Source organism: Hippoglossus hippoglossus, chromosome 23, assembly GCF_009819705.1.
Source record: "Hippoglossus hippoglossus isolate fHipHip1 chromosome 23, fHipHip1.pri, whole genome shotgun sequence".
NCBI lineage: Eukaryota > Metazoa > Chordata > Actinopteri > Pleuronectiformes > Pleuronectidae > Hippoglossus > Hippoglossus hippoglossus.
The window spans coordinates 3,967,583-3,993,344 of record NC_047173.1 but is presented as its reverse complement, the minus strand read 5'-3'; the positions used below and the strand labels follow the sequence as shown (position 1 = coordinate 3,993,344).

The 25,762-nt window shown below is 41.3% G+C and overlaps 1 protein-coding gene across 1 annotated transcript in view; it reads right to left on the bottom strand.

The window, feature by feature from the left end:
• The window catches only part of LOC117757480 (synapsin-3-like), a 100,362-nt gene that overhangs the window by 3,025 nt on the left and 71,575 nt on the right, over window positions 1-25,762 (bottom strand). The window contains exons 7-13 of the mRNA XM_034578674.1: window positions 16,352-16,414; window positions 10,431-10,573; window positions 8,820-8,894; window positions 8,147-8,249; window positions 1,146-1,277; window positions 543-561; window positions 288-444 (exon numbers count right to left, since the gene is read on the bottom strand). Coding sequence (XP_034434565.1) covers window positions 288-444; window positions 543-561; window positions 1,146-1,277; window positions 8,147-8,249; window positions 8,820-8,894; window positions 10,431-10,573; window positions 16,352-16,414 — 692 coding nt within the window. The remainder of the gene's footprint in view (window positions 1-287; window positions 445-542; window positions 562-1,145; window positions 1,278-8,146; window positions 8,250-8,819; window positions 8,895-10,430; window positions 10,574-16,351; window positions 16,415-25,762) is intronic.

Sequence of the window (25,762 nt, the reverse complement as noted above, 5' to 3'; positions counted from 1 at the left end):
GATAAAAAAAATAAATCAAGGTCCATGCATTATTTTCTAATAAATCAAGAAATGAAAAACGTCTTTTGTCACAGTGTTTAAGAAAGTGAACAGAAATGTTGTTTTTGCGTTATCAGGCAAACAAACAAACACAGACGGAGGTGAATCAACATGTTTAAGGTGAACTTTCCCTTCCTCACATGAAAACAGTAATTTAAATATTTATGAAACCTAAAATACAGGCTAAACAACGTTATTGACATTTAATAATTACATCCTCTAAACACGATCTTTAGTCTGGGACTCACTTTAGCTGTGGCGACTGCTTCTGAGCTCCAGGCCCGGAGGCGGCGGGGATGGGACCGGGCTGGAAGGCCTGGCTGGGCGAGGTGGAGGCAGACCGGGCTCGCTGAGGTGACCCCTGGGCTGAGGAGGACGGAGAGGCGGAGGAAGAGCGCTGTCCTCCTGCAGGAGATACACACACATTTATATGTGCATTAATTGTTTTGCTGCACTGCATCACTGCAGAAGCAAACTGTTGTGGCAGTGAAATGTTTTCTTACCTCGTTTGGGCTGTGTGGTCTGTTGATGCGGAGACAAACAAAGTGAGACATGTTAAAATGGATGAAGAGGTTTAGCATGTTTGCGTGTTCTGCTGTTACTTGCACAACTACTACAATAATTATAATTTATTCAAATGTTTTCAATGGCAGTAATTAAATGGAATATTATTATTAGAGATGTTAGAGGTGGTAGCAACATAATTACACCCCCCCGACATAAATAACAGACTCAAATATTTGTATCTGTATATTTTATAATCTATTACTTCAGTGCACTTTTACCAATTATTTTCTATAACATTAATTGTCCAACATGAGGATTTATATACTGTACCAAAGCCTATCCACATTTTAGGTAGTTTTCTTTAGTGCTTAAAGTATTAAAATGTTAATATAGTGAGTCTAAAAGCACTGGTAATATCCATGTGAAGGTTATATTTTCTTACCCTATAGTCCATTTAATGGTGTTAAGGTATTATATGGTAAATTAATTAATTTCTAGTCTTATCGACCACTGAAAGCGCTTTAGAGTACAAGTCACATTCACCCATTCACGCAAACACACATACAGCTCTTCTACATGCAGTGCCTTGTGTGTTGTACCTTTATAGTGGAAGGCTGAGGTGTGGAGACTCCCAGCAGCACTTGGGCCATCTTGTTGATGATCAGCTCTGTGATCAGCTGTCTGTCTTCCTCCACGTGTTCACCAATCAGAGGCATGGAGCTGTCCATCACCTACAGAGACAGACACAAAAAGAAACAGACTCCTGGTCAGCTCATAACCTGAATGAATGTCTGCCACTACTGAATTAGAACCTCATCCACTAGGTGGCACTGTTGCATCTCTTATCATGAAGATCAGATTGTGTTCAGCCTCCGAATGATGTCAGTGATAATGGACTTGGTGGGGCTTTGCCAGCAGTGATGAGTCATTTTTACAGAGATCACATACACGCCAATGCTCCTCACAGTATGAGCTATAAGCTACGCAACACAATATATCACCAGATAGACTGAGGGTGACACTGACATCCCGGGCTGAACCCACACACTCCCACACTCTTCAGAAAGTCCCTTCTCCTGGATCTGTGCAACTACACCCTCCAGTCAATGGAGCTGCAACAACTACAGTAGAAGAGTTAACAGGTTGTTAATCAGAGGTTTCAGACCCTATAGAGAATCAGATTCTTCTCACGTTTGCTTTTTGGTCTTTTGAATCCTCCTATCGCTTTAACCTCACATCCTGCATTGACAATAAATCACATAAATCCAGTACAAGTAAAAATGAAACTTAAATGATTTACATATTAATAAAACATATTAATAAGAATAACAACACACATTTTATATAGCAATTTCTTTCTTAGTTTGTCTAAGTTCAGCAGCGGGTCGGGGGCTCTGATAGCAAAAGTCTGGTCACCCTGTTATGAGGTGAGACCTGGGAGTAACCAGCAGGGCTCCATCCGCAGATCTGTGGTCGAGAGCACACCAGGCCAATAAATCTGAAAGATGTTTGGGTGTAAGGCCTTCAAAGTGAGCTATAAAGTATTCAAATCAATAGGAAATTCAACAGGGAGTGAGTGTAGGGAGGCAAGCACAGGGGTGATGAGGCAAAAGGGTTTTGTATACCTAGTTAGGTGCATTGCAGTGATCAAGGTTAGGAGAAATGAAAGCACGTACAATGTTTTGTAAATTAAAATGGTTTGAACTAATTGACCTTTTCTCTATCTAAACCTGAAATGGTATAATTTCATTCCATTCCTTAAACTGGTGGTGAAAAGGAACCAAGATTGTAATTAACATTGAGCTGCAGATAAAATGTGACTCCATCTGTAAATATTATGTTGCCCTGGGCATGACTTGGAAGGACACAGACCACATCCATTGCCGCACAAATAATAAACCTAAAAGAAAAAAAACACAACAACTTTCCCACCACTTGAGGACACATGCACGTACACGTGTACTGCAGAACCACAGAGTACACGAGGCCCTGAGCCCCGCCGCCCTCCTCCCTGAAGACCAAAACAAACAGGAGCAGCGGAGTGTGGCTGCTGGTACTGCTGGTTTGGGTGCAGATGCCTGGAGATGTTGGATGAGGCTGCTGCACCGCGCCCCAGCCACAGGCTGTAAACAAAGCGCAGGGCATGCATGCATGTGCTGATCCCCTCGTAGACAGTGTACACCAAGCAGAGCCACATTGCGCTGCAGAGAGTGTGCAGAGCTCCCATTCCAAACAAACACTGTGCCAGCTCACTCAATGTGCTTCTCCCTCTCTGCAGCTGTTTTTATTAGTGGCATCAGTTTTATTAAATTGAAAGCACTTTATTTGTCTCTCAAAAGGCAATTCAACCCTGATTTGCAAAGGTGCTTGTGGTGTCATTCAAATTAAATTATGTGACCTTTGATGGCACAAGACACTTCTGATGTACAGTACATGCTTATAATGCAGAGCCAGAGGCCTGTAGTTTATAATGTTTCACCCTTGAATGTTTCCATATAGCAGCTGCTGTTCTTGGGCCTCGGCATGTTAAACACCAGTGGGAATATTTTAGGATCATGCAGAACAACCTGGGCTGCAACAATTTGTCATTTTAATAATCGTTCAACTGATGACTGAACAATAATGTGGGAAACACCCATTGGAAGCTCTAAGAGCCAAAGGTGACTTCCTCAGATGTCTTGCTTTGTCCGACTAAAACTCTAAGACCTTGACAATTTGAAAACAATCTAAATACAGTACATTTTTACAAGAAGCTGGATCAAAACAACGTTTCTTTCACTACTTCATTTGATCAGCTGTAGAACCACCCAATCACCGGTTTGCCACATGAATTCCCCAATCAGCTACTGTCCAATCACAGCTTATCGGATGTCACAATGCATGAGACAGTGCATGACACTGTAGTATGAGCTACAATCAGCACAGCTTGTTTTTTTTTGAGTTTCCAAAACCAGTTCTAACCGCAAATGTTAGCATGCCCCGCTAACTTCTTGCTACCTTGTAATGCTAAATGTTAAATCCACTTCCGGAAAATATAAACAACTAATTAAGTTTATCTTAGCTTATGATTAAGTCGTCTACATAGATACAGCAGAAAAAATCTGCCAGCATTTATCTTATTAGTCTGCAAAATGGACTATTACAACGATAAAGGAAATCTGCTTCTGTCTGCATCTGTCTGAATTGTTTTTTTGAAGAATTTGAATCTTAAATCTGTCAGCGTGGTCCTGTGAACTCACTGGATACGTCCCGCTAGGAGCACGAAGCTCGACAGGTATAGACACAGTCACGAAGGGAAGTGGAGCTCAGTGAATGCTTGATTAGAAGTAGCACTTACGAGTAAAATTAGATTGTATATTACAGTGTAGCATCAATAGCTTTGTTCAAACATGACCGAGCAAAGCCATCCTCCACCCGACTCTATGAGGTCTCCTGGTGTTAAATCATCATGTTTCATAAGGAAATGTTCAATGAGACCTGATTATTTCTTGCCCTGAGAATGTAAAGTAGATTTTTCCAAATCCTGGGTTTTTATGTAAGAGTGTTGCAGATCAGTTTGAGATCTCACACACTGGGTTCATATGGCCCTACCACGTACCAGAGAACCCTTTAAAGCCCTTCCTTTTCTGCGTGTAGCCACCTTCTTGGCTAGGATTGGCGGCGAGGTAGGGCGTGGCACAGCGTTTTGGCCAGTTGAGTCATTACCACAGGGGACCGACCGCCAGGCTCCACTTCAAATGGTGTGTGGTGGCAAGCAGGGTCGGGATCCACCCTGCTGATTTATTGGGAAACAGAGTCATCCTGCAGGAGACTGGAGCTGCTATTGGCCTTTTCAGCAGTGGAACAGAGAGGTGTTATTCTGCACTTTTATTGAGCTGCACAGTGTTCTGTCTGGACAATGTACCCCACTGTATAGGAGGGTTCAGACAGCACAACATGTGAAATGTGCTCATTGAAAATTATGGTGCAGGGATGGGCAGGGGGGGGTGACGTTTCCCTGGGAAAACAGCTCAAGCTTTAAGATAGCGGCGCTGGTGCTACTCCCTCTCGCCAGCTTCATGGTTTTTATGATCCATTAAATGTTTAAACCAGTATCTGAGTTTATATGATTCAGCTGTGGATCCTTAAACCCTGTATCTTGTTTCACCACTCTGTCTCAGTGTCTTTCAAACATTGTCCAATAAATGTGTTATTAATGATATGTCATGTCATGACCGCTGTCTCAAAACCATCATTTCTTGTCAGATTAGTTGTGGTTTATTCGTCAGTGTTGTCACTTTTTGCTGAGTCAAATACATGCCACTAAAATGCATGTTCATTTATCACTTTCCACCCTGTTAAGTGTCAGAACGTCACTATTTCCAATCCTGTCATGTGACTATAGCTGTGATGTGTTTTTTATTGTTTACTCTAACAAAAACATTGTTTACTTCACTCAAAATATCAATATTGTTAAATAAAATACTCTGTTACAAGTAAAAATTGTGCTGAATTGTAGTTCAGTAGAAGTTAAGAATTAGCAAAATGTACAGTAAATAAATGTGATAGGATATCCCCTATTGGAATGTTTTATTCCTTTGGGTAATGAATTTATTGTACAGTTTGCTCTGAAATGTGGACGAAAAGTATACTAAACTGAATTTAAATGGAAAACTCAAGTGCTGGGACCAAGCTATTGTACTTAAATACAGTAAATCTGAGGAAATAAATGTTGCTTTAATTGAGTTTGACCTAATGACAGGACTTTATACAAAGTGAAGGGATTAAAAAAGAAATGAGAATTCATCCCATGTGGACATGAAACTCAATTTGATGACAATCCTGTATCTTGCCATTGTTGTGTAGTTAAATTGCCTCATAATGTTATGTTGCATGAAGTCATGTCAGTATTCTAATCCATCCATCTATTCCCTGAGGGTTGCTGGAGCCAATCCCAGCTGATGACATTGGGTGAGAGGCGGGGCAGACGCTAGACAGGTTGTCAGTCAATCACAGGGCCAACATTCAGGAACAAACAACCATCCCCACTACGTCAGTTGTATTTGATGTGTAATTGTATCACTGAGTCGTGTTGCACTGTTATTTTTAGCCATGTCATCTCGATTTTCTATTGTCACATGTCAAATTGTCATGTTGTGTAATACTGTCATGTCAGTTGACATTAGGTCTGACTCTGTGCTTCCTGTGTCCTGATGTTGTGGGAGATCAGGTCACGTCCTCCTCCTCTGGACACAGTCTCTACTCATAAAGCTTGAGATTGTAAACTGTTGAAGTGCCAGTGAGCAGCTCATTACTTTTCATTAGGGAGAGGTGTCATGGCTGATGTCTTTGTCTGAAACAACAACAAGAATTCTCACTGTGATGGACCAACGGCTCATCCTTGTTGCGGTTAATTAAATTCCATCGTGCCGAAGAATTGGAGAGAGAGACGGCGAGATAGAGTGGACGAGCAGGAGGAAGTGGCTCGCCAGGGAACATTGTTACTCGACTGTGTCACTGGTCTCTCTGTCCAAACAGTCCAGTGCTAAGACAACACGTCTCTGGGGAGCTGGTAGATATTTCCTGAGATAGTTTGAGTTTAAAAAAAAAACTAGGGGGGGAGATATTTTCCTACCACTGACCTCACCCAGTGCAGAGATAGAAGGAAGTGTGATGTCATGTTCTCAGCCTAAAAATGGGCATGTGAGACGCCCAGGCTGTTCCCTGAGATCTGAGGACACAGGAGTCCAATGTGAAAACAAAACTGACTGTAGATAATACAGTTCATCCCCTGCTTATAACCCTTAAAGATAAATTCCCCTACATATCTTCCTCTTACATGGTGAATCATCAGTCACTCCTTTGTGACGACAAAGGAGTGAAATACAGAAGTAAATAAAAGAATAAATGCGGAAATAAATAAATGTAGAAATAAATAAATAACTAAAAGTAGAAAATACAGAGATAAATAAATAAATGAGGAAATACAGAAATGGCCTTTTACAGTGAAAACTGTATTTACTTTTTCATTTATTTATGTATCTAACTATCTATTTCTGCACTTTTGTCCCTGGTATTCTACTGCTGCATCTACGCCCAAGCCACTTACTGATTTCCTGTTTCGCAAAGACCCCCCCCCCGCAGCGTGACTGATTGTGCATGAGCAGTTTTTTTTTAATGTGCCAGTGGAGAAAGTGACGACAGCAGAGATAGCAGAGTGAGAGCTCTTACATTTGAGAGGAACAAGTCGTGCCCCTCAGTCTAAACTCAGCTGTTTTGTTGCAGTGTTGCGTTCTCGGCTATTTCAGTCTCCTGCAGGTGTAGAGATTGCCGACTGCTTTTTACCATTATGTTTTTCTTCCTGTATGATTGTTGAAGCAGCACCTCTAAAAGGAACATTTTGTACTTCTTTCTGATGGATATGTTCACAACCAAAGACGGATGAAATAATGTTTGTCTGCTTCGTTACAAAACAGCTTAAAAAATACAGATATAACCCCCATGTTAAAACCAAACCTATATTAACAGTTTTTTGCCACTTAGCTGCATCAAAAACAAGCTGTAAACACAACAGCGACACATCATCACGTCAATACGAGCACACCAGCAGATACAGATCAAAACTGGCTGATTTTGGTGGAGCGGTAGGGTACTTCCAGGACAGGTCACCAGGATGATATACCAAGACAAACAACTATTCATGGTCATTTTAGAGTCTCCAGTCAACTCAACCTCAATCATACAAACTCCACACAGAAGGGATCGAACCAAGAACCTTCTTTTGGTGAGGCGATAGCATCTAACCACTGTCCCACCATGTCACCCCATGACCGAACCAAAACAGTGAAATTGTGGGCTGAACAACGAGATGAAAGATGCAGAAAGATACATTTCTTAGTTTGAACAACACCTTTCACATGATACAGTCATTATATTAACTGTCAACATGAAACAGGACTGAGTCGGGCAGCTTTCAACTCAAGATCCACTGTAGAAGAGACACATAAGCCCATTTATCTGCATAGAGGCTAAAAGCTCCCTAAAGGTCAGAGGAACCACAGAGCTGGATGATAACTCCCTGTTGGTTCACTAGTATGAGCGACACCTCTTTATCATGTGATGATACAGACCACTGAAAGCATACATCTGGCATGTGTGGCTGTAGAGGGAACTGAATTGTTCCCAAACCCTAAACAAAGAGCCAGGCCTAATTAGTTGTATCAGGTTGTGCCACTGCAATTTTATTTGTCTAAAAACTTCAAACAACAAGTCGAATGTCAAACTTAACCAGAGGCCTGAAATAAACAGGCGGTGATAGCAGACACCGTGAGTCAGCTGTTGACTCCTAATGTTGTTTTCATTGTGCTGCCTGTGTTTGGTCTACAGACGAATCATTCTCTCAAGGCTCCGATGATCAAGTCTTGCTACACCCTTCCCGGTTGACTTTCACCATGATATGAAGAGTTTAATCAGAGGAGATTTCAAGTTTTCAAATGCACACCCGGTGCATAGTATATTCTCATAGCAAGTTTGCAGCCCCTTTTTCCTGCGGACTGTCTCTTTAAATCATCATCGTCAGGCCTCAGACTTGGGTTGGGGGTTATGCTGAAAACAGACTGACCTCGATGATATAGTCGTTGCCGTCTTTTCCGTGGACAGCCTTCACTGCACAGATATCTAGGCCACCAAACATCTCAGCACAGGAGTCCACCCACAAGCGATATCTGGAACACAGTGACACAAATAACCGATAAGCCCGTCATTAAATCGAATATTCTGTGGAGATACCATGAAGGAGGGGCTGGACCTCACAGGACTCACAGATACAAATAAGCTTTAATTCTCTAATAAACCTAATAAAAGACGTTTTGCAGGACAAACGCATTGAATAACAGAGTATTAGGGCCACAGTAAAGACAAAATTCACAGATTTCCTGAATAATGTTATTACGAGAAATCGGTTGAAAATGACAATAAAGTTGGAATTAAGAATTAATTAGTAATATCAGAAGAAAAAAGTCATAATATTAAGAGAATTAAGTTGTAAATGAGAATAAAGTCGTAATATGACAAGAATAAAATTAAAAATGAGAATTAAGTAATATCATAAGAATAAAGTCTGAATATTTTGTGAATAAAGTTGTAGTTGACAATAAAGTCGTAATATTCCGAGAATATATACTCTGTCTTAGCATTGTCAGTGTTACTGAATAAAAGCTAGATGTCTTTGAAGGTATAAAATATACAGTAGACAGGTCTACATATTCCCATCACATCACTGAGTCACTGCTCACCGGTCAGTCATAGCGATCTGTTCCAACATGGCCGACCCTGTGTTCGCCTTCCAGTTGCCAGAAATGGACGTTCTCCTGCAGATCAAACAGAACCATCAGGAAAGAGGCAATGCTCCACCAAGAGTCAGTCACCCACAACGGGCTGAATGACAAAGCCCATGGGAGAAACAATCAGCGATGATAATTACCATCCCCACCTACGCCGTGTGTGTCAGAGTCATTTCAAATGCTTTCATGGTGAGACCGGGGGAAACGAGATGAGATAAGGCTTGGCTGCTCTGTTTAACTCTCTGTTTTTGGTCAAATCATTTCTTAGATGCAGAGACTTGAAAGTTAAGAGGGTGTTGACTCATATTCTGTGTTTCTATATGCTCGACTAAGTTTACAGAAAATGGTCTCTAGCTTCCAGATGGGTGTGAGGGTTTGAAGAGGGAGTGGGCCTGAGAACTGCCTGGAAATAAAGCAGCACTCTGTGAAAGACATGCATACATCATAATAAAAGCAGATTACTGAACATAACTTTTTTACAAAGTCAATTTGTGTTGATACTGACTGATGGATGCTGGCCTCTGATGTCTGTAAACTGCATACATTTCCATTTATTCTTAACAACACATAAAAATCTACATACATTGTGGCGGCTAATATGATTTTCCAGGTAACGATTCTATTGGTTGGGAAATTTTGACAGACTTGATGTACAAAAAAGCACAAAAAGCAGAAGAAGAATCCGAGAGCAGACGTTTCTCGCGCGCACAGAAGCAGAGTGAGTGTGAGAAGAGCTGAAGCTGGAGGGCAGGAAGCACAAGCAGGTTATATTTGAGTGTGAGCACAGGGTTTTGAGTGAGAGCCTTACACAATCTGAACATGAAATCAATAAGTGCTGCTCTCACACTTAAGGACCACACTCTCGAATAAAGAGGGGGGGAAAAAAAACCCATACAGATCACATTTACTATACTGGTGTTTTTATGTTTTTATGAAAGTAATTACAAACTTTACAGCTTGTTTCTTCATGTTCAAAAAACGTAATATTAAAATGTAGGCTTCTTAGTGTAAATGTCACCTGTGAGGGCCTGCGGTAGTCTGGTTGTGTGTGGCATCTCTGGCATGCGTCCTTTCCCGATTTTATCCTGACCAATGAGCCGGGTTATGACACACCTAACTTTATTGTATAACTATAAAAATGTACAGTAAAACATTTGATGGAACCATTGGCTCATACTTAAAGCACCCCAAGGTGTCGCAGTACCCACTTCAGGAGCAAATGGTATAAATATAATGAAATACCAGTTTTAGAGGAGAATTGACCCTTAGTAACACGTTAGTTCTCTGGGGATGGTGCTATCTGATGGCCTGGGAACTGTTGGGGAATGTGAAAATGACACATGAAACGCCAGCCTCTTTACTATTGGAATTACTTGTCTAATCTACACAATGTACGATTTCTTCTTTGTAGTGAGTCAGTTCTTGTGGCTTCAAATGAGAATTCGAAAACACAATTTCTTAAGATACATCAGCTTTACAGGCAGCTGTTTAATGGTATGAGTCACCATATGACCTGGTTGAACCCTCCACAGTGTACGATGCGAGTGGTGTAAAACGTCTTACATGTACGCCTTGTAGTTGTTACCGATCTTCTGGATGCGGATGTCGTATTTGGACAGGACGTAGGGCTCGGTGGTGACGTAGGTCCCGGCCAGAGCCACCACACTGGTGATGTCCTGGAAGTCCTGTTGGTTTTCAACTTTGATCTGCGGGAGAGAAAACACTTGTTGGTGAGCGGCTAATTACAAAGCGAGTCGTCAAAGCTGGCAGCAGCTGCTTAGAATCCCACAGGAATTTAACACTTTGTACAGAGACGGGATAATGAACGCTCCCTGGATGGAAACATTGCAGAGGGCAGCTTTGAACTACATCACTTCACCTCTATTAAGTGATTAGGGTGGCAACTAATGAGGGGAAATGACGCAGTAGCAACGCATCAGGATAAACACGGCTTTTACATCAAACTCGGTGGTGCTTTACACTTTAACTTTTACATAATGAAGTAACAATGAGATATGTCATCGTAACATAGGACGGAAAGTGAATAAGTGACTCTCTAGCTGTGTCCCGATTCAAGGGCTGCATCCTTCGCCGTAGACCAACTGCGAAATAGTGGCACGACTAGGCTGTCCCAATTTTAAGGCTCCCCCAAATGCAGCCAACAAATGTGTCCCTCCATCCCTGAGCAACGAAGCCTCCACCGGGTGGATTGTTCCCGGCCTATCATTTCCTACGATTCATTCCCCTTAGTGACAAAGTGTTTCTCAAAGAGGTAATGGCGGCAAAAAGCAAGGTGAAAACGTCAGGAGCATATATTTTTAAATGTAAGTACTCAACTGTACACATGTTAAAAGGGCGACGGCTAGTCCGGATGCGGCCGCTGAATTGAGACCCAGCTTATTTCATATCCGCTTACTACGGTCCCCACGCATCACCTAACATTCAAACGGCCGGAATCTGATGTCATCTATCAATCAAATTCACTAAAATTTCACAAATTACAATTTCTCTCAGAGGGCTTAACAAGGTGCGACATCCTCTGTACTTAATCCTAAAAAAACGTAGACTTAGATGCTAATATTCTATAAGTTATGTCTACACCAATATCTGATTTTGTAGACGAGGGATGAAAAGCACAGATCTCGACTTTCATCTTCATGTGTCAATTTGTGAGCTCCACGAAAACAGTGTTCATGCCCTGTTTATGAGGTTTAAGGTTTAGTGCACTCTCACACATAAAAAAACCCCAAAATAACCACTGAAAAAGAAATACAAATTGTTTGGGTGGAACAAAGAATCTCAAGGGGCTTTTAAAAATGATGCAACCTTCACCAAAAAACGAACAAGAGAACCGACGGTAGGAAAACTAATAAAGCAAAAACTGAGCAAGAGAATGGTACCAAAACCATAAAAAGTAGTTTTAAATGCTTAAAAGATGGGCGGGCTACTTTGATGGTTCCTGTGGTCCAATAAACAATGTTGCCACTTTGATGGGTAATAACATTAATATGCTTGTTGAAACCCACATATGAAGCTGTTCTAATGAAACTGAATCCATTAGTCTCTCAAATGAGGTCAGGAGGCAGACTAGCCAATATCTTTACTTTTTGAAGACGATAAAGTCAGATAGCAGTCCGCAGTCTGTAGTTTTTGTGTAATCCTGCTGAAGAACCACCCAGCGCAGGGGTGAAAACATAATAAACATAACCCTCTTGGTGGAGTTAAAACACATTTCTTTTCAAGTACACACTCTGACGTTATATTGGAGGGAATATGGACGTCAGAGTGATTAAATGTGACTTCAGAGGAAAGAGAAACATGGAGGAGGACTTAGTTTTTCAGAGACCCCCCCCCCCCCAAAAAAATGGATGCAGTCATGGCTTAAAAAAGGCATACAAATACAGTTTGCACTGCGAGCTGGAGGTGAGTTGGAAATGTGTTGTTGTTTTTAGTCACAGCTGTACAAGTACGCAACATCTGGTTGGTGACACTTCCCAGTAGCTCGCTCCCTCACTCTCTCTCGCTAATGCAGGTTTCTGTCTGAGCCAATTATAGCAGACATCACAATGTTTGCGATCGGTGAGGCTTCGACTTAATCGGTAGCATTAAGATTTTTTTGTAAACCCCCCCACACTTCAAGATTATTGGGGCAGATAATCGGCACCGAGTCGGGAACAGCCCCACGATTGTCGGAAGGGGCAAATCGGGTCTAAAATTGTCCTGTTATCCTCTAGTGTGCAGCAAACTTAATACTTTAAATTCAATGTTTCATATGTAAAAGTTTGAAAGTTTGAAAAGTGACATGGTGTCCCTTAAATGTTGTGTTTACTGTCCATGTGGCTTATTTCTGTTGACAGTGTGTTAGTTTGTTGTTATTTTGAACCAAAGAGCATTCTGTTTAAATGTTTGTGTATCATTGTATGACTTTATAAATGACATGTAGATATGTCTACCTATGTATTCGATGGTTATTTCAAATGTGTGTACTCAGGTAACTCTTTTAATATTGAGTGTTGCTAACAGACAGAGTGAAACATTGAGGGTAAGCACTGAACGTTGCTTGTTTACCGTCATCACCAACTGAATGAAGAGAAGTGACACACAGTTCACATCATGGCTCCAGAGGTAGAACCTGATAGTTAGCAGCAGGTCCAGCACTGAGCTGCACGCATTACGAACCCATCCAGAGTATGACGCAATTCCTTTGAGAGACTAAACAAACCGTAGTGATGCAAACAGAAAGTAAAAAGGTAAAGAAGGTGACACACTGGCATGAAGATGAAGAACTGCCTCTGGTGGAAAAACTCATTTCACACTGGTCAGTGTCCAGACTCAATGACGTACCAGCAGGAATACAAAGCCTGAATGGTCTTAAAAGACGTCATGAAACTGGGTGGAAATCTTTCTGCTACTGTTATGTCAGTTATATCTGTCAAATGAAAGAGACCCATTGAGAAGCCTCATTTATATAATACATACACCCCATTAGGATATGAATATTCTAACATATTTATGTCCAATTAATAATAAAACATCATATTAGTGTTGTTTTTAGCTTTTTGTTAATGACCTAAGGAAGTGAACGTAACAAACTTTTATCCCTTAAGTTGACATGAGGGATATCATGTCACTACAGGTGATGAAGTATGAAGATTACACAGCCTCTTGCTCGCTGTGAATTCTCCGGATGTTTTCCTGCTGTATTCTCACATGGGCTCACACGCACATGTTGCTAGGGGTCAGAAACTGTGTGGAGCAAGTGACTCTGATATTTGGGTTCTCACATACAACCCCTGCAGAACATCAGGAGAACATCTGGAGTTCTTTCAACAATAAAATTGTTGAAAGTAAATAAGCTTTTGAAGAACACTGCCCTCTACCTGTTCAGAAATTCATCATATTTGATTCGGTGCAAAATGTAATTATGCATATCACAGTTTCCTCATTTATCTGCACAGTTGTAACGGCAATGGTTCAAAATGAATGTAGTAATGATCTTAAGTGCCACATGTAACCACTTTAATCTATGGTTGGTTTGGTGTTATTATAGGAAATATATATAATTAGTGTTTGGTCAAGTAAATGTGGTATTGCTAATTGGTGGTATTGCTAAATGTGGCATGCTAATTCACCGTCTGTGCTCCACTTGCAGATGCTTTACAGGTTTCTGTCAAAAGCAAACAGAACAGCAATGGCCCAAGTCCCACATATTTGTGTCTGTTCTCAGGGCTCTGTGAGGTCTGAGGGGTTAAATGAGGTCCTGCTCTACAAGAGTCAGCCAAGTTCCCCTCAAGTCTTATGGGAAATTCTATAGCATGTCTGGCTCCCGAACAGGAAACCAAGCCCGTCCAGGCAGACGAGGGTAAAGAGACATATAGGAAGTGCCTTGCCCTGTGAATTCAAATGACTGGTGGGTGAAAGAGACTCGTGTTTAACAGAATAACCTTGTTTTAACTGACTGTGTAACCATGTCCTCAAATCAATCTAAATCCATTTTAGGTGCGGTTTGGTCTTTAAGGATAAGTTTAACGATACGTTTTAAACGATAAGTCTACGATAAGAGTGGCTTTTTTATTGCTCAGGCAAATTGCAAGTTAAAATTTAACATATTAAAGTGGAATTAATTTGAATATAAAAATAGAAGTGCAAAACTCTGAACAATTCATGTACTGTAACAAAATCACATGATAAATATAACCTAACCTAAATACAATTATTTAACACTGAATAACAGTTTCAGTGCTTAGTACAACATGATACTCCAGCTCCAAACTCGTCATCAATCGTCTCCCCGGTGGTGGCCAGGGACGCTCACACCGCTGGCTGACGTGTTTGACGTGTCTGAGGTGAGGTGATTTCAAATGTGACCAGGTGCTTCGTCCCCTCCTTCCTCTTCTCTCGATTTCCTGGTGGATTGCAAACGACAAGGTGCATACCACCACCAGCTCTACAAGCTGCTGCTCGGACATTTGCTTCACGGCACGGTGTCAGAAACCTTTCACGTGAAATACAGCCACAGCCATGTAGAGAGTGTGTTGCCATCAGAGTTAAGTGTTTTGTTAACTAGGCACGTGTGGTGATGAATCTGTTGTTTAGCAGGTAACTATTTCTGGCACTGAAATGAGGCAACGAAACCAGTGTTGTTATTATGTCCGGTAGGTATTGACTTTATCGTAACTGGATCTCGGTACCCAACCCTACTGTTCATTGATCATTATGTAATCATCAGTCTACAGTTATTTCCATCTAGCAAAGTGTTGTTAGTAGCATTTGTTTGTCGGTCAGACTAGTGCATGAAACAGTCAAACTGCTGCTGCCGTGTACTCCGACCTGATCAGTGTGCTCCTCTGCCTTTGCACCTCAGATATCTGCTCAGTGAGAGTAAAGCCCAAGAACACAGAACTCACTCATCTGATCATAGCTGTGATTGGACCATCATGACTGATTTTAAAGATCAGAGACAGACAGCACCGATCTGCAGAAACTAGGACAGACCAGCTCTTTCTGGTCTCTTGCCTCCTCTTTAAACCTCAGACTTGTCAAGGCAGTTGGTATGATGGTATCACGTGTTTGATTTCCATGACTGGAAACTAAACTAATCTGATGCTGCTCTCAGACATGCACTGGACTCCGCAGCTCCTCCATTTTCACCGGAGGAGGTGCATGTGTGAACGCAAATGTCCGAGTGAGAACCTCCATAGTTTCTGCAGACTTTATCCTCCTGGCCTCCTCGTATAAAGTCTGTAAAAAACCAGGAGAAGTCGATGTGTGAACACAGCAGGGGATCCCCCGCTGGATTCATTGCGAGTGAGTGGGGGGGTTGATGACGCTATTATAACGCAAAAATTTAAAAAAGCTAAAAGAAAACAAATAACTCCCAGTGAAAAACACAGCTACATACACATAGAAGACACAGACGAAGATGTCAAGAGAGTTTGAGGTGATAAGAGCTGACGATGATGTCGGGGTGCTGATCTTGACAGTTAATACGTCACTTCCTGTCTCTGCCTGCTGCGCCCGGCTTCTCCACCTCTCGTCTGAATAATGCGGAGGATTTGATGCTGTTGTGAAAGCGTCTGTGCAGAGAGCCTCCCGCTGTGTTGTGCATGTGTGAAGGGAAAACTACGGGTAAACTCCGTAGCCTATTCTCCGGATTTTACCCGTAGGTCATGCGGCAAAAGGGCTTGAGTGTGATGCAGTAATCTGTGAGCATTGGGAATCTGAATTTGTGAGCTTGTTTTCAAAAGCTTTTTGTTAAATGCGATGCAGATGCCTTTTCGCTATCGGTTTGACGTTCTCTAGCATCTTCCAGGCTTATGATATGAATGAAAGAAAAACCTGATATGCAGTATATTTAATTTCAAATGCACCCTCACCCCAAACCCTGTTGTTTCAGGTAATGGAGTTTGAGTTATGCTCAATGCTAAGGTTACTTTTATAGTCTGGGATTAAGGACTACTGTCTGTGTATATTCATTTACTCACCTTTCCCATGCCAGCGTAGGCGTGCCCCATCTTGACCACCACAGGGTAGGAAGGAGTTGTAACCTGCAGAGAAGGACAACAGCATATTATTAGCCAGTGTGCTAACCTCAGTCTTTCTATACCTGGGGGTGGTGATGGTGTTTGTATTTGCTTTCTTGGCAACCAACTAGCATTCCAAACAATACAAACTGTGCGACGCTGATTGCAAAAGTAGAAAAGCTGCAATCCCTGGGCCACAATCAAGGAAGTGCAAGGTTAAATATACAGTTTAGTTACATTTTCGGTTGAAATCACATTTGTAGATTTTATGTGCAATTTCAAGGCAGCAGGAATATAATGTAAACACAATCACTATGGCAACTGTCTCCTGTGTCTACAAGTGACGCCAAAGAGAGTGGAGAGAATGACGCCTTGTGTCCAGTGTGTATCATTTTGTTTTTGTGTCCTAAATCCTGTTTATTATACGAACTCCGCCCACAAATGTTCAACGTACAGAAATACCTTCCCTTTATGGATGGATAGAGACGCCACTGCAGCCAGTGAACACACTTTGAGCTGACTCGCATACGGACACAGAGTTAGTTGGTCCGTAAAACTACAACAATGAGAATCTGTGTAAAGCTTTGTGGAGGTGCTACACAGCCAGGTACTCTTTAGGTTTGTCACAACATGCAATTCCTTTCACATCTCAAATTGAATACATTGTTAAGATAAAACTGTTGTTATGAGGGATCAAATGTGCTGTAAGTTTGCTTTAAGGACAGGGAAGATCAGAAAGTGTTTATGTGAACATTTTGTCCCACTAAGTAAGAAGATTCAGAACTTGACATGGTGTTCTAAATATACAGTGAGACCGACATGTGGTAAACACCACGTCAACCAAAAGTGGAAAAATGTCTTTCCTCTGCAGCTGATTTGGATGTGTACATGAAGTGTCCTGAACTGTGTCCTCGTAAAGAAACGGCCTCCATGCCATATACCACTGAACGTAAAGCTGCCCACTTTGAGAGGCATGAATTGCTATAGGAAGAATGTTGGGTTTGTTACACCAAACAGCGAGGCTCTGGGAAGCTAGGCGGAGTATCACAGTCAAACCCAACTGGCCGCAAACATGCTGTTTCTTAGAGTTTGTAGAAGTGAAGAGGATGAAACAGCAACAGATCATATCAAACTTCTGCGGTTCAGACGCCCCTTGATAAATCTACTGATTAGATTGTAAGTGGAATGTAATCTCAAGAGGGAAATACCTCTTCAGCAACAAAGCCAGGTTACATAAGGGGCCTTTAAATCAGGTTTACAGCAATAATGCTCGATAATAAACAACACATTTGTGATGACTTATTGACTTTTAAATATAGATACTAAACATAATCATCCAAACTTTGCATGCAGGTCTATTTCTGGGTTCCAGGAATGTTTTAAACTGAGAATGTGTTGTGCATGTTGCAATTTCACAAAGGCCTGAGGATGTACGAGGATGTAAGTGATCATTGCACCTCTAGGTGAAGCATACAATTTAATAAATACAGAAACAGAAAATGTTCCCGCCTCAGGCACAAGGCCAGATCATGCCTGGAGAAGTTCTGTCCCGCAAGAAGAAGCAAGGGGAACGCCAAAGCAGCTGCAATCAGTTCGTCCAAACCCTCCTTGAAACTGACAGGGCCACACATCCTAATGTTGCTGTCAGCTTGTTTGGTGCAGAGCCATTAACAGACATGGAGCTGCTTGAGGGTGTGAGCGCCGCCTCTGTTGACAGGTTCTAACAGAGCAGCCCTGGCCGACGTGCTGCCAAGATGAAGTGTGCTTAATTGTCTCCATTATCACTTCACAAGTGCCAGAACACAGACGGGAGTTGAGACTGTATCAAGGATTCGCAATCCATTTTCAAGAGTCGCGTGTATGAAGCGTTAAGTGGAGGGAGGGAAATTACAAACGTAAGAATTGGACAATAAAGACACATAAAACAAGAAGTTCTTGTGCAATGTCTTAAATGGCCATCTGGCCTGTTCATGAGCTGATGAACCTAGGTGCAGCATTTTTAAACTATGGTTCAACTCAAATGATACCAACAAAACTAAACATCTGTGGCCAGAGGTGAAAAGTGATTTACAAAGTGACACTTTTCTGTCGTTTTCAGGACTGAAATGCAACGTACGACAAGTTTTAACTTTTAATCCTAAAGACTTTTAACAAATCACTCCCTGTTTGATATGATTTATGGTCATTTCTCAGCTATACCTATTCAGTTTAGTTTCTTTTTTAACAAGCAAAGAGCTGACTTTCAGTTTGATGCGTGTTGAACAAGGCTGGATAACCAACCAGGAAAAGTGGGCAAATGGCAGATCTCCAGAGATTTACAGCATACTGCTCCTCATCTTCATGTCTATTTTACAGTATTATTGCCCAATTCAACCTTATAATTAGTAGCAATTAAGTTGGTTTAATAGTTAACAACCAAACAAGATCATAATCCTTGTATTATAATCTTTTAAAAGTAGTGCGATATGAGGCCGGTCACAAGTTTCAAACCTTTTGCAGCAATTACCTGTGTGCGTCACATGATGATTGATAAGATGTCTGAGGTTTAGCGAGTATCTGAGGAGAGGCCAGCCATAACACAGTGTGTATGTCTGTCTGTCTGGCTGGAGAGAGAGAGAGAGAGAGAGAGTGGAAGGGGCTGCAGCCACCCACTCTGTCTGGACATGTTCTTTCCAGCCATTCCCATCAGCATGGCAATGACGGCAGCCACTAAACATGTCGGGGAGAGCTGACCACATCCTGTTCCCCCTGACGAAAAGGGACCATCAGACGCAGACATGCACTCACTGGTGTTTCCTCCATTGATTCTCAGACCACAAAAATGCACCGTCACCTTAATGATATTGCATTATCACGGAAAGATTAAAGAAACATTCAAAGGCCTTTGTGTACGTGCGCTTAAACTTCTTTCTATTTTGACTGTACTGTGGTATTTACCTCTGATAATACTTTATTCACTAAGCAGTTATAAAGAGGGGAAAATGCTCTATGAGCTCACAAACCTGGTAGCTTTGGATTAACAAGCTTGTTAGCTATGGACATAATGCCAGCTCTGTTTTTCAAAAATACATATTTGTATGATAAAGGGGTTAATAAGGGTTAAAGTAACTTAGTTAAGAAACTGTAGCTTCTGATTGACTGCAGCATTAATCGTTTTGCCAGAACATCTTTAAGTTTCAAAGGCTTTTGTGACTGAGCCTTGAATTTTTACAGAATTAGCTCAGTTGATGTTATCAGTCTTCATTGGTGACTTGTATTTTCTAACTTTCTACTAATATAAGTTTTATGGTTTTAATAGTTTATTTTCGCTGTTAGTTTCCAATATTTTCTTTATGGCACAGAGTAAAACCTCTTTTCCACCTAAAGTAGCAGGTATACGCAGGTTTTTTGTTTATTCAGGAAAGCTTGTTAAAAAAGGCGATTTACTCCCATTGCCAGTGGAGGAGTTTGACTTTCTGAGGTGCTCTCAGATCAAATCAGATGTTTGTGCATTTGTGGGTTTTTTGATCAGTGGAAAAGAGGCTGAAGAGAACTTTTTGTGTCAATGCTGTGAACTGTGAACCCTTTTCCTCAGACATAGAGACCATTTTAGAAGAGTCTTTATTTGACAGTAATTCATATTCTCTATGAGATTGTTTAACAAAACAAGATTATGTCCCTAAAAACCATCTTGGTGGCCGTTAGAGCCTGTGAGGCGTCAGATGTGGAACTTCTGGTTAAAAACTTCAGCTTTCCGTTTCATTGCAGCTGCGTAAGCGCCACTCGGCCTTTTGTTCCCAGCAGAAGTCTGTAAAAGGCATCTAGTGTGGTAAAGACGTTAAGAAGTCACATGCTAAGAAAGCTAATTATATGGTGGGTGATTTCACCAGTCTAGGTTTTATTTCGTAACACAGGCCCACTTCATTTACGGCAAATGTACCAGACGACCAAGCCTGGCACATGATGGAAATACTTCAGGGAAGCCCATCCACCCCCGCGGACTTCCCCTCCTTCTGGGCCATAAAAGCTTGTTGGAAGTGAGTCACGCAGGACTGTCGCTCAGGTCAGTGTCTGAGGTGAATCATGCGTCCCTAACTTCAAAACACCTCCACGTGACATTCCGATGCTAAAAAAACGTTTGCAGTCGACTTAAAGTTTCCACATCCCACAGTGGAAATTTCAAATGTGAGAGCAGGACTGAATCCACTGGTGTAATATTTGGAGGTCCCAACAGTGTGAAGACCTTTAGACTCACAAATGAAACAGAATCGCTCACAAACAAATGCATCCCTACTATATAAACTAGTCCGACTCATGCGTTTCCAAACCACATGTTGCCCAGGTTTGTGGACTAATATACACACATCAAAATAATAGCTTCAAAGCAACTTGCAAACACTTTATCTAAAGTTGGTATAGCAATCAAACTAACTTCTTTTGCATTCCACTGAATTACTACATCAAATTAATGACTTAAATATAGTCACAATATGTATTTTTTTAGAAGTGTGTACTTCTAAAATAGAGTACAGGATCAACTTCTGATAAATAACCTCCTCCAGAAGGAGTATGATAATACAGAACCATATAAACTGTATCAATGCCTACTTTGAATTTATATATTACAATAAAATAATGTAAAAGTCCACTATAGTATCAAACACAAAGCCAAGCATATAAGGGTCACACACTATATCCAAGGAAAACTTGTATTGAGTGTTGGAGTTAAACTTCTCCTAGTGACCACATGCATCATCCAACTAAACACATGGTGCATCCATCCTGCATTTATGATCTCTCAATTTTTATTATGGCCGCTCGAATCTGCCACATCAAGGAGAAGACGTGAGGCGCGATGGCTTGGGCAGACGACGAGGGCAGGGGACCCCGACCCAGAATCCTTTTCAAGAGTCCAACCACAGTGGGACCATAGACAGCCTGCCCACATCAAACCCTGCCTGTGGATTATTGTGAGCCCATGGAGACCAGTAATGTTTATCATGCACGTCCCTGCTAAGTCACAGACTGAAGTCGTACACCTGAGAGGAATGGATACAGCTGCATTTGAGTGTCTGTGTGTGAAGGTTTGAGTTGTTTCAAATGAAGGCAGGAATGTTACCTTTCACTACAGAGTTGTATAAAGTATATAGCTGGGAATAAAGATTTACTAGTACAAAAGTCCCTTGATAGACTTTATACTGTGACGACGGGTACAACAGCTCAGGACGGACTGCGGATCAGCTGCAGGTCAGCTATTTTTTTTCACATTGACATGCAGTGTTTCAAATCTCTGAACATTTACAGCTCAGTAAATACTGGACAGGAGGGGAAGTGTGACATGGTACCAGGAATGAGTCAGTGTCCCAACAGGTACGTATATATGCTACCAAATGGTTTACAACAGATGGATGGGTGGATCTTTTGAAAGTTATCAAGCCGTACACACACACACACGCAATAATTCAGCATTTTGAAATGATCATATTCGTTTTCCAGACAAGAGTAAGATGAGAAGATCAACACAATTGCTACCTTATGTCTGTGCACTACATATGAGGCTTAAGCCAGGAACCAATTAGCTTAGCATTGGCCTAAAGGCTGGAAACAAGGGAAGCTCACTAATGGTACCCATCCAAAAACGGGAGGAGTTAAGTGTGGAGAGAATTAGGTTGTAAAATCACTAAAAGTAGTTTCAACAAGTTGGTTTTTGGTAAATTTGAAACAAAATAAACAAACAATCTATTGGTATTAAAAGTGTAAACATATCCCACCTTCCTCTAATCTGGAGAACTACTACAGATCATCCCGTTTCTGATATTTTATATATGACATCCCTTATTTAGTAGGAATTAAACTTGATTTTGTCTTGGCTGTAGTATTTTTCAAATAAAAAAAATCACAAATGTAGACGTGCTGATTCTTATTTATACATGGGACAAACGGAAATTAGTTTCAAGTGAACAGGACACGACCAGACCAGACTGTAAACCCTCAGACCAAAACTTTACAAAAGTGACACAAGCATGACACATGCAGTAGTTCCTCCACACGCCCCCATAATAGATATTTATGACTTGTCATGGTAACCTCTCGGACTAACATCCGCCCACAACAACAACTAACAGTAGATACTCATTGTGTTAAAGTGTGCACAGTAAAAACTGCCTAATTGGCCGTGGTAATTATTGTTGTGGAATTTCAGCTCATCTGGCTCCCATTACTCCATCCTGCTGTATTTCCATGAGGGAGACAGACGTCTGGAAAACACAACTTATTCCCGAGGATGGAAGTTTCCAGGGTGGAACGCTTCCCGACACCACCGAGGTGTTGATGGGGAGGTGACAGAGATGGTCGGTGGCATCTTCTAGTGGTCACAAGCCACATGCTTTCTCATCACAGCTTGCTAACTGACCAGGAGAGGAGGAAATTTACAGCATCTTGTTTTACTCAGTCTAAGAAACGAGCTGTGAATAATGTTATGATGCTATAATGTATTGCTGTATTTAATAATCGTAATTAACAGTGATTCCATCTACAGCAAGTCACTGAAACTCTAGTTTTTAGATTGTACAGATTTAGGCTTTCACACCCAACTTTTTTTGGTCGGGACCTTTGGACCTTTTAGTTAAGTCTGAACCAAAGTAACAGGTGTGAAACAGGTGACCAAACTCTGACCAAAAGAGGTGGGATCGATCAAGATCAGTGTGAAAACACTTTTTTTGGGATAGTTTGGACATTTGGACCAATGGTCACACACTAAACAAGGTTTCACCAGGAGAAACCCTGACTTACCGTCTGGTTTCTCTTTGTACGACCTTCAGCCTGTCCTGTGCTCTGATTGGCTGTAGTAATCGCAAATTTGTCTAGATTTTTAGCCAGCTAGAAAGTTGCAGGCAATGTGTCGGTGAGCCACTGGAATCGCGTATTTGAAGCATTCACACAAAGCAAGTGTTGACTGCTGAACAAACGCTGATGTAGCATTTACATGTATGTACCACACAGTCTCACCTTACAGCACCTACAAATCTCCCTTTATGCATTCTTTGACAATATTCAAACAGAAAGTGCTCTCATGGGAGAATTACTTGTAATATCTCAGTAATCTCCCAGGTGGTTAATATTACAGCTGCTTAACTTATATGATTTAATAAGAGAACACTGCCACTACTTGTGTCCAGTCCAGTTCATTTCACATAAACACAGGTTTGTCTGAAAGTCTGTGTTAAGTACATGTCCAGACTGTACTAAAGAGGAGCTATTTCAGTCCAGCTTCTCTGCGGCCGTGCTGTAATATGGACCTTGACAGGCCTTATTAGCGCTAATCAATTCACTAACCTACATTCCTGCTTCAGAAGGAAAAGGGCAGCCGAGCTTCGGGCGAGCCAGTCCTGCAAAAACTATCAACACGGTGCCACATTCCTCTCTGTCTAAAAGGAAAAGCGATGTTTCTTTCCCATTTTCCAGAGTCTCCTTCAGTATTAGGTCTCGGAAAAAGGGCTGAGAAGAAATGAGGTGCTGTTTTGGATTCTCTGTCCAATGGAATCATTCAGTCAGGCTTTGTGATACAGACAAAACAAATCATAGATCCAAACCCGCATCTGTTAAAAACCTGCACGGATAGATTTGTATAAAAACAGGCAGAAAGTCGAGTTATTATTATTATAATACTACAGAGGAAGTTGAAGGGGAAATTCAAAGTTTTGAACACACATGCAGAAGCAGGGAGGTCAGAGGTCAGGGTCCCACACATACAATTTAATTCCCTCTGATCGTGTGATGTCCAACAAAATGTCTACACTATCTCTTTTCTTGAATTATTCCTTCCTGCATTGTTTCCCACCCCAATATCCTGTTTCCATAGAAAATACAGGAAGCTGGATGTCCAACATGTTCATCAGATATGAAATATGTGTTATTAGTCTGGATTTAATGGAGCAGATGGATTGCTTCAAGTAAAATTACACTGGGGTTTAGATGGTGGTTTGCCACAGTTTCATGTAACATTGCCAAAAAACATTACTCAACTCATTCATTAAAGTTGCCTTAAAAACATTCTGACCGTAAACTCAATTTACCTGACTGGAGGTTTTCAACATACGCTGAGCACCTCCCCAAGAGGGTATGAGAGAGCGACTTCACATGAAGGTCTTTAAAACAAATTACCTACAAAAGATTCACACTCTATCATTCCCACAATTGAAGCACACACACAGATCCACAGATTCATACCTCCACTAGGGCCCAGCAGTCTGCCTAAATTCAATCAAGCTGAATCAAATTTCACACACTCAATCATATCAATTCCCTAAATGTGCCATATGCCAAGAGCCATGAATTATTCCCTGGGAAAACGGTTAAAATGTTGAAAAATACTTTTTGGCTCTGCCCCTGATCTGGATCCACAACAAAAATGTAATGGGTTCTCATATGACCCATGCTCCCACCAAGTTTTGTGGAAATCTGTTCGGTTTCTTTCGTATAATCTTGCTTACAAACAAAAAAACAAACAGGGCTGAAAATATATATAACAGGACAGAAAAATGCCATTAATTTAGTTTTTTTTCAGTTTACAATATGACTATTTTTGACAGTAGAAGGCCGAGGTTTGAGACCAAGGAGGTGTTGTCGCACTGACTCAAAAGTCATACGTGACGGAAACATTATGACACAATGTATTAAGAAATGTTCCCTGCTCTGTGTTCCTTATAAGGCTCAGTAAATGAAAGGATACAAGAGGCCAGAGGTGTCAGCAACTTTTTTGACAGCAGAGGAAGGAAAGGCGGGCTTCTGCACAGTGAATACCACGGCTCAGCCCAAATGTCAGCACAGCCACTGTTTTCAATTAAGACACGGTACATTGGGAGGAGAGAGGAGGAACATCAAGGAGGAAGATGTTTAGGAACAGCTGGAAGTGGCAAACCTAATCTGTATTTATACCGGCTGTGCAAGCAGCAGGAATGCTTGGAACGCTGCAGTACACTGCAGGAACATTACAGCCACGACTAAATTACACAAGTTATAAAAAATACCTTGAAACCAACCAGGCTGTACAATCCTTTAGAAATGTTTTTATAGCAATTTATAATCCCTCATGTGTATTTGCAGGCAAATGCACGTGGTGATAATCCTGCTGATTGGCTGACGGCTGGTCTTTCGAGAACACTATTTTGGACTTTGTGCAAGGAGGAATTGTGCAAACTCTAAACAGAGTTAAACTCATTCAAGTGTATTGTCTTACTAGTGCAGTCTATTGGTAGTTTGCTGGATATCTTGTAATAAACATGCCAAAGTGGTCCAAATCTAGAAGAATTTGGTGAGTATGGAAATGGTATGGAGTTTGAACAAGCAAACTCATGGATATGTTTGTTTGTTTTTGCAAAAAATCCAATTGAA